General features: G+C 44.5%; 1 protein-coding gene across 1 annotated transcript; it reads left to right on the forward strand.

The window, feature by feature from the left end:
* Positions 1–4,314: 4,314 nt before the first annotated feature.
* Positions 4,315–8,734, forward strand: LOC132449996 (low choriolytic enzyme-like). The gene is made up of 8 exons (XM_060041946.1): positions 4,315–4,900; positions 5,482–5,512; positions 5,635–5,676; positions 5,959–6,105; positions 6,320–6,437; positions 6,875–7,053; positions 7,411–7,492; positions 8,124–8,734. Exons 1-8 carry the CDS (start codon positions 4,829–4,831, stop codon positions 8,263–8,265), a joined length of 813 nt encoding a protein of 270 aa, XP_059897929.1. The 5' UTR covers positions 4,315–4,828; the 3' UTR covers positions 8,266–8,734.
* The last annotated feature ends 479 nt before the right edge of the window (positions 8,735–9,213 follow it).

The raw sequence follows: 9,213 nt of genomic DNA on the forward strand, positions 1-9,213 counted from the left end.
CACCACAACACAAAACGAGTTCGAAACCACCACATCAATCCCTGTGATCCAGCCCCGCAATGAGAGGATGTAATAAACCTCCGCTGTCTGTAAGCAACGGCAAATAACACAACGTAATGGGATTGCCAGAGGAAATGAGTGAGAATTACCACTCTTGTAAGGCAACAGCATTCCTGCCTACTTAAAGATATGATAAAAGCAATTTGTGCTCCTTTTTGACATTTCAATTATTCCCAAGAATAGTCTCGACCACAGCAGTTAGTGCAATATTTGTCATACGCTCGCACAGTAATGAAAATCAAAAAGGGTACATTTGCATTTTGGCTTTATTATTTTTCGGTCAGTTATCTTGTTTCGTTTAACTCAATATATAACGTTTGGATGAATATGTCTGAACAAACCAACAGCCGTTGTCATTCTTTTTTTATTACATATGTTGATTGTGTTGGGCCTGTAAGAAATAGATATGATATAATATGATGTAATAACAGCAAGTTTTTTTCAGAGGATTCTAATATTCCTCAATAGATATAGACCTATTGTTACAAAACACACACACAAACACACACACACACACACACACACACACACACACACGCACGCACACACCACACACGCTGAATATATGAGAAGAAGTGCCAGTGCATCACAGTGTCACAGTTGAGTAAGCCTTGCAGAGTTTTCCTCTCCCCATTCTTTCCATTTATAGCCCTCCTTTGGCACAGCGGGCCTGTTGTGGCACTTTGATTTCCCTAAACAACACTAATCAGGCATCTGTGGGGATGGATAAAGCCCAGATTGGCTGTTTCCAAGCAGCAGTTCTCTGTTGATAGGCCTGGCTCTGGCCAAAACTCCTTCCATTGGTCCGAGCCAGGCATCAGCTTTCTTTATGCTTGGCTAGCGCTGGGCCAGGGACAGCTCACTGAGGATAAAGTATCTGGCAGCCCTCAGAAGATTGGGTGCTAGACCGCCAACAAACTGTTTGATGATTGGCTGCCGCGAGTCTACACTGAAATGATTGTCCTATCGATGCCCACGGTGCAGGCTGGCGGACAGCAATGCCTGCTGGCTGGCTAAGCTTTATGTGACAATCCCTCGGGCTTGGGTCCACATGTTGATATGTGTGTGTCCGTGTGTGTGTGTGTGTGTGTGTGTGTGTGTGTGTGTGTGTGTGTGTGTGTGTGTGTGTGTGTGTGTGTGTGTGTGTGTGTGTGTGTGTGTGTGTGTGTGTGTGTGTGTGTGTGCGTGCGTGCGTGCGTGCGTGCGTGCGTGCGTGCGTGCGTGCGTGCGTGCGTGCGTGCGTGCGTGCGTGCGTGCGTGCGTGCGTGCGTGCGTGCGTGCGTGCGTGTGGGTTTGAGCGTCTGTGTGGGATTTTGCGGGTGTGTGGATTTTTTCATGCGTGTGCGTGCCTGTGTGTGCGTGCGTGTGCCCGTGTGTGTGTCTGTGGACCATTCATAATTTGGCCAGAGGGAAGCTATACAAGCAGACTCTGCCAGCAGGTTCTAACACCTCATTATGGTAAGCCAGCAGGGAAATGGAGTTTATGTTTGTGTAAAAGCTATTCCACTGTATGCAAGCACTATGGGATTTATATAACATTCTTGGCAAAGGCTCCCCCACCCCCCTGCCTCTACACAGGTTATAGGCAGGGAAATCGGGGCGCCTCCTTGACAGGTAAGTAAAAGTGGAACTCCACCGTGAACAAACATCAAACAGCAAAGGCACAAACAAACCAAACTCAGGAACAACAATTAATATGCAGCAGAGCCCGGATCACAGATGTGCGAGCAACACGAATACATTTCAGTTGGACAATTACCGCGCTTGTAATTCATTCAAAAGAGAAAATGTTTCCCTCTCTCCTATGAAGGGAAATTTATTCTGTGTGAAATTAAAAACCGCTCGGTGAAATGCAAAAATATGAGCCGGTATTTTTTTGAATCAGGTGAATGGACCAATACTTTTAGAATAAGTGCAGGCCAGGTATGTCAGAATCAGAAGGTGTTAAGGGTCAATATGTCTGTTTAGGCCAGTCAAAGTGATTAACCTCCACTTTTCGTCACTCACTGGATGTGCTCTATTTCCAGGAAGGTGGACTATCGACTTACAGGGCATTAGATATCCATCTTGCCAGATCATGAAAATATTCCCCAAATGAACTGTGCTATTGGATTGCTGGCCTAATCAATTGCATTACACATATAAACGCGGCTGATTCAATTTACAATGATGTCTTGTATTTCATGATGGTTAGGAGGGCGTACCAGAAAGAGGCGAATCTAGATATTCTATGTTGCCGTTTGTCTGAATGTATTCCAACTGACTTGCTGATATCTACAAAGAGGATCGCCATGGAAGGCCCCCTCCATTACTGTCACTGTTAGTATACGGCTTTAAAGGTGTGTTCTCTTTACAGGGCAGGGCTGTTTAGCGTGTGGCTAAACACACACTCTGCGCAAAGCCTCCCGGTGCCCTGTTCCCATTGGACAGACATGGTCATACTGGCTGACAAAATTATCATTACGATTTAATGACGACGTGTCAAACCTTGTTAAAACCAGTGGAGTGGACGGTTATTGGAGATCAACTGTGGGAATGAGCAAGCGATTATTATTATTATTAGAATGATTATTAATATTATGATGATTCAACTCTTTTTTGTGCTTAACAGTGCTTAACATCTTTTATTCATGGTTCGGGGACAGTAGGGCATCAATAGAGGGGCCCTCTCTCATCCGGCTCCAAGACCAGATGAGCCCAGTGTTTCAAAGCGCAGAGCACATTGTTTAATAGGGCACTAAGTCATTAGATATTGCTCATTGGCTGTTGTCCCTGGCTGCCCAGCATAAGACGAGAGAAACTCGACGAGATGTACTCCAAGTCTATTAGGAGAGGTGAAGGGAAGTTTACTGATGCTTTATCACTTTAACGCCGTCTCCCACTGATTCTGTTCACAATAGACCGGCAAGGAGAGCGATGCGGCGATCACACCAGCAGTCTGACTCCTCTGCTGTCAACACACTGCCGTTAAGGCGCCATGAATCTCTAGCGCCGAGACAAACGTAGAGCAAAACAGACGGACACATCTTTCTTCGGTTGTAGATTTGTCGGGTTGTCTTGAGATGGTGAGATCTTGAGATCAGTTTTGTACTGTGAGCTTGGATAGCTGAATCAAACTGAGACCCTGGCACCACCTTTTTTCGTAACATCCAACTTAGAAGTATAAAATTAAGGTAAATTAGACTATAGAGTCTATACTCCTATTCGTTGAACTTCCTCGTCGAAGGAACTTTGGCTCAATGATGTTTTTGTTGCGTGGATATGTTCGTTCGTACGTACGCTTACGTGAACGACACATGCGTCAGTGTAGAAAGGCAATTGCGCCGGATGCAAGATAGGGCCCACAAACTCATAAACACATGCACACACAAACACACACACACACACACACACAAACACACATAAACACACACACACACACACAGATGCAGTCTCGCCACCGTTGTAAAGCCTGTGATCTACAGCCACGGCCTCGGTCATATAACGTCTCTATGTGGAAATGGCGGCCTTCCCTCTCAACCCTATAAGGTTTCATTGGCGTATGAGTAGCGTTTACTGGATGAGCCCGTAAACATCCTGTTTTAACCATGTGATTTACTGGGTGGTAATCGAGTCTGATCACTTTCGCCACAATAAACCCAACTATGTCTAGGATTTGGGAGATTTTAAAGGGGGCATATCATACCACCAGGTGTGAGTGTGATTAGCCATTACAAGCAGGTTTGAAAATGTGCAGCATTGTAACATCACAGGTGGGCGTGTCCACCTAGATGTGTGCTAGATAGATCAGTCTACCAGCCTACCCAGTGGACTGAAGTAAACGTTGCTCATCTATCCGTCACACATCTAGGTGGACACGCCCACCTGTGATGTCACAATGCTGCACATTTTGAAAACGGCTTGTAATGGCTAACCACACTCACGCCTGGTGGTATGATAGGTCCCCTTTAACAACGGCCTATATTTTCTCATTATATAATTTCTTCTTTATCTGTGCTTTTGGTAATGTCCCCTGGCTGGCAGTCCAATTTTATTAATGCTGGATTTTCGACGATTATCGTCGAAAATTATCGGCCTATCAATCCAATAGTTGCATAAACGTTTTGGAGTTTATGGAGTTAGCTGCGGGCCCTTTGATTGAGCTATTACTGTTATTGGAAACGCGACATTTTAGATAAACCACTTTAGTACCGGTCACACCAAGCGATGCAACGCAATCCAAAGGGGTTAGATTAATTAGCTCCTGAAAGAGGTTTCACGGCTATGAATGTACTAAGTCCAAACAGAAACTATGTTTTTTATAATTAGATGTCGCTAATCACCGCTAACCCTAACCCTATGTACTTTAAAAGGAGAGAAATAATATAGGGTTTAAACAGTATTATATTGTACTTTATTATCATATTTTATTAACAGTACTACTCGGTATTCATCATTGAATACCGTAATTCTATAGCCTTACGGAATTGTGTGACTATATTGTTAACGTTACACTATTGTTTAAATTATGATTCTTGGATGTTGGAGCTATGTTTGAACAGTGCTTACAGAAAAAGGGCGGGAAAATGGGGCACTCCCATAAGCTGTAAGACTAAGAATCAGCCCACCACCACTCAAATTACAAACAGGAACACCTCGACCACCAGTATATAAACCCCTTACCCTGCCCTGGGAGAATACCATCATCGTAGGCCGCCAACAAGGAGAGCTCCTCTCGGCATTAACCAACCATCATTTCCTAACCAGAACCCACGTCAGAGTAACTAAGATGGCCGCCCGGACCATCACCTTGGGTCTGCTTCTGTTTCTGCTGGCTGTCTCTCAGGCTCAGGAAATAAAGGTGAGCAATGACCGAGCCATGCGGCTAAGACTGGGTTTACCTCCACTGCCTCTCCACATCTTGACAAGCGTAGTGGAGACAGTATATTATACAACGCGGTCTCCGGCAATCCTTTTTGGTCGGATATGATTTACAGCCATTTGTAGTCGCTTGCTTTTGTTTTTTACTATCGTACTTGTTAAAGAGCCATGTAGATATAATGGGTGTTGTAATTTCTTCAGCGTACATGTTTTTTTTAATTACATCATACTTTAGCGCTATGGAACACAACATTTGTAAATCAAATTACTCGCTACCAACTGAAATGAATAATGATCCCTAACCTAAATTAATTGAAAAACAACATATTCACATCAGGGTAACGCAGCTAATATGCGAACACAGAACATGTATTCCCTGTATAATGAGTCACTAGAAAATAGCCTGTACATATATATGACATTGGAGGATGTTACCATGGAACATTAGCAACTATTTTTTTTTTTAAACATTACCCAGTGAAGGCCAAAGTATAATACATAGCTTACACGTCTATGCTGTGAAAGAAAGGACAACTGGTAAAACTTGTCATGTCCTTTCAGGAGGGAGAGGAACAGCAATCCAATGTCACTGGTGAGTTCAACAACCTCGTCCAACTGACAGGGCTCACACTCTCGGCTACCTTCCGTTCAAAAAAAAATGACTCAACCTGTGTGACCTTTCAGTGACGTGTTGCTCTTGGTTCTGTTGTTTAGGCACAGTGGCGGTTGGGGACACCATCCTCATGATGAATAGCGGTAAGAAAAATCTGCCGCAAAGTTGAGCTATGGTTTTTAACACTTTGTCCGATAGATCAGAAACGGGGCGAAAATATCCTGGAACGGGGCAGAAATATCCTGGAATGGGGAGGAAATAGCCTGGAATGGGGCAGAAATAGCCTGCAATGGGGACCAAATATAAATTAGAAAAACATAAATTACATTTATTAATCTAATTCCACTATATTTACTGTATGTACGGCAGTTCTGTCAAAAATAAGGTTTAAAGTGTATTGCCTGTTGCCTGTCTGCGACCACCAGGATCTCCTGAATTCCTTATCGATGGAGATGTGTTGATTTCCCGCAAACGGAGTGCCATGAAATGCTACAGCCAGTCGTTCAGCTGTCTGTGGCCCATGTCCGATAACGGGAAGGTGGAGATCCCCTTCACAATCAGTGACCAATACAGTAGGGTCTTGGTCTTCAGTTAATTCATTTACAAAAATTAATTGCATGAAAGGGTTGTTTATCCGGCATAATAAATGTCTTTTCACATTTTTGTTTAAAGTGTATTTATAGCACCTTCCTTGGCCTTAAGTGTCACCACAATAAGTGTTTGCTTTGTGTCATAATGTAAATATCATTAAAAGTCTTTTTCTGATCCTTCTTCGTCTGCTCCCAGCCGGTGACGAGGAGGCGGTCATTTTGAAGGCCTTTGAGGGTTTCCACTCTGAGACCTGCATCCGCTTCATCCCTAGGAAAACCCAGCGGATGTACCTCCAGTTTAAGTCCTTATTCGGGTCAGTTCAGAACATCATTATCGTTATACCTATCCTAACATCCATATCCTATAACATCACGGCTTGTTTGTAGGAAACAGACAATAGCAGGGAGTTTGTATTACTGTATAAGATACGAAGTGGTTCTCTCTCGTTCTCTCTCTCTCTCTCTCTCTCTCTCTCTCTCTCTCTCTCTCTCTCTCTCTCTCTCTCTCTCTCTCTCTCTCTCTCTCTCTCTCTCTCTCTCTCTCTCTCTCTCTCTCTCTCTCTCTCTCTCTCTCTCTCTCTCTCTCTCTCTCTCTCTCTCTCTCTCTCTCTCTCCTCTCTCTCTCTCTCTCTCTCTCTCTCTCTCTCTCTCTCTCTCTCTCTCTCTCTCTCTCTCTCTCTCTCTCTCTCTCTCTCTCTCTCTCTCTCTCTCTCTCTCTCTCTCTCTCTCTCTCTCTCTCTCTCCCCCTCAGGTGCTTCTCGTCTGTGGGCCGGATCGGGGAGCGCCAGGTGATTTCTCTGCAGAGGATCGGCTGCGTGAACAACGGCATCATCCAGCACGAGGTGATGCATGCCCTGGGCTTCTACCACGAGCACACTCGCAGCGACCGCGACCAGCACATCCAGATCAACTGGGAGAACATCCACCCTGGTAAGCGGCACCTCAAGCACCTTGCCATTCCTCCAGAAGAGCCGGGCCATGAATGAACGTTGTATCGTCAAGGCGTTGAAACAAGACGCTTTGGGCCAAAGCCAATTAGGTGACTTCAAGATACATGGGATTCAGGCGATGGGCGTCTGTAAGAAGTTCATGGATCTATCGCTAGTAGGCTGCAGAGCTTGGGGGATCTGACCCGGGAACCTTCCGCCTTCGAGTCACACATCACAACAAGGATGTTAACCTTTTAACGTGGGGTTGCTGAACAAGAGAGCTGGGGGCGGGGGGGGGGGGTGTTCAGTGACAGTGTTCCCTCGAATCACCTCTGTTTTTCCTTCTCTTGCCCGAAAGATAAATTACATAACTTCAAGAAGAGGGACACCAACAACCTGGGCATGCCCTACGACTACCAGTCGGTGACGCACTACGGAAGGTAACCTCGAAGCCGATTGTATATTGTTTATCGTGCATCGAATGCTGAACCTCCATTCGGTTCGGCTGTTGCAGAGACCCGTACGAGTCTAGTGAGTACCTTATTCCACGCAGCCGACCACCAGCGTTCTCCAAGGGCTACACAGGTTCACGGTTAACGGTATCGCCCTGACCCCGGGAAGCTGTATAAAGGCCAGGGGAACAAGTAGGACCCAGACGGCAGAACTCATAGATTGGGACATGACTTCATTGTGCAGCCTGGGTCAGGAAAAGGGCTTTCGGACTCACCTCAGAGACATTAAAACAGTTCTGTACATTACAAACAGACTAACATCACATGAAACAAATACATACACATATGCAGTGTTATAATTTATTAAAGCAATTGCATTTTATATAAATTGCCTTTTGGAAGAGTTTATAATAGAAATGACTCCAAACTGTTAACACTGTAAACAGAGACAGAGTCGCACAGAGCAACTGTGTACCAGCGATTTCGACAGTTGGCCCATGCCCCGGGCAGGAGCACAGAAGAGTGATGCCTCATTCCAGGGACGGTCAGTCCTCCCACCTTCACCATATCTCACCCACACACCTAATACATTTAGTTTTTTTTTGTATTTTTGTTCCAGGAGAGCCTTCAGTACTGTGTGGAAGGACACCATTACTCCCATCCCGGATGCCTCCGTCCGCATCGGGAAGAGCAACGGCCTGTCCGGGATTGACATTCAAAAGATCAACAAGCTGTACAAATGCTGGTCCCCTCGCCTCTAAACCCCCTACCAACCAGAGATTATTTCTGAAAAGCTATTATATGCAAAATGAGATGATTCTAAATTTGTTTTAAAGAAACCTCTGTCACGTAGACGCTAACATTACCGCTACAGTGATCTAGGTCGATTTCTCAGACTCTGCAGCAAAATCGTATGAGTTTGAGCTCGCTTTTGGAGGGCAAAGAGGAGAGGCTAGCTTAAAATCTTAAATGTTGCATATCGTACCTTTCTTTCAGCTATCAGAAAAAGTGCTATACTGTGCACATATAAGTCCATTACATTTAAGTTTCATATATCCACCATGAAAACACTCACTAAATATACATTACCCATATCGCCCTATGCCATTTTAAGCGTTTTTATGCCAGTTGAAAGCTAGGGCTGTGATACAATGGATGCCTTGTTGTATTGTGTATTGTGGTATTGTTTCGTATTGTTGTGTCGAAACGTGAAGAATAAAGTCTCATCATCAAAAAAAGCGAATTAATTTGAATACTGTGTTCGGCCTATAACTGTACAATGGTTTTAGCAGTAGCTAAATAGCTTGAACTGAAAAAAAATATTAAACAGACGAAAAACATTATGATAAGAATGCAATTGTTTGGCCGTTCTTCATCCACAATCCTACGAGTCTGATTTCACAGAGGGTGCGGCCCTCAATGAACCAACAGAACTAGAAGAGTTCAGGGCCACACGCACCACAAGGCATTGTAATCCCATACATTACAGTCGTATATCAGTACATCAGGCTGTCCTTCGGAGATAAAAGAGAAGTCAGTAGGACCATTGAGAAAGAGGAAGAGAGTGGGGGAAAAAAAAAAGATAGTGGCAGTACATGTGAAAGTTGAAAGGTTTGAGAAGGACACAGGCCTTGTGAGTGCTTTCTTTTTGCCCCTGACAATACATAAGCCCTACTCGGAATTCTCGATAACACGTAACAATACAGTCT

The sequence above is a fragment of the Gadus macrocephalus genome, chromosome 21 (assembly GCF_031168955.1).
Source record: "Gadus macrocephalus chromosome 21, ASM3116895v1".
In the NCBI taxonomy this organism is placed as follows: domain Eukaryota; kingdom Metazoa; phylum Chordata; class Actinopteri; order Gadiformes; family Gadidae; genus Gadus; species Gadus macrocephalus.

What these genes read in the sequence shown, in the direction of transcription:
- LOC132449996 (XM_060041946.1), top strand. Translation starts at nt 4,829, where the DNA reads ATGGCCGCCCGGACCATCACCTTGGGTCTGCTTCTGTTTCTGCTGGCT. An exon ending in CTCAGGCTCAGGAAATAAAG is followed by an intron (nt 4,901 to 5,481) that starts GTGAGCAATGAC and finishes ATGTCCTTTCAG; the next exon opens with GAGGGAGAGGAACAGCAATC. An exon ending in CAGTTTAAGTCCTTATTCGG is followed by an intron (nt 6,438 to 6,874) that starts GTCAGTTCAGAA and finishes TCTCCCCCTCAG; the next exon opens with GTGCTTCTCGTCTGTGGGCC.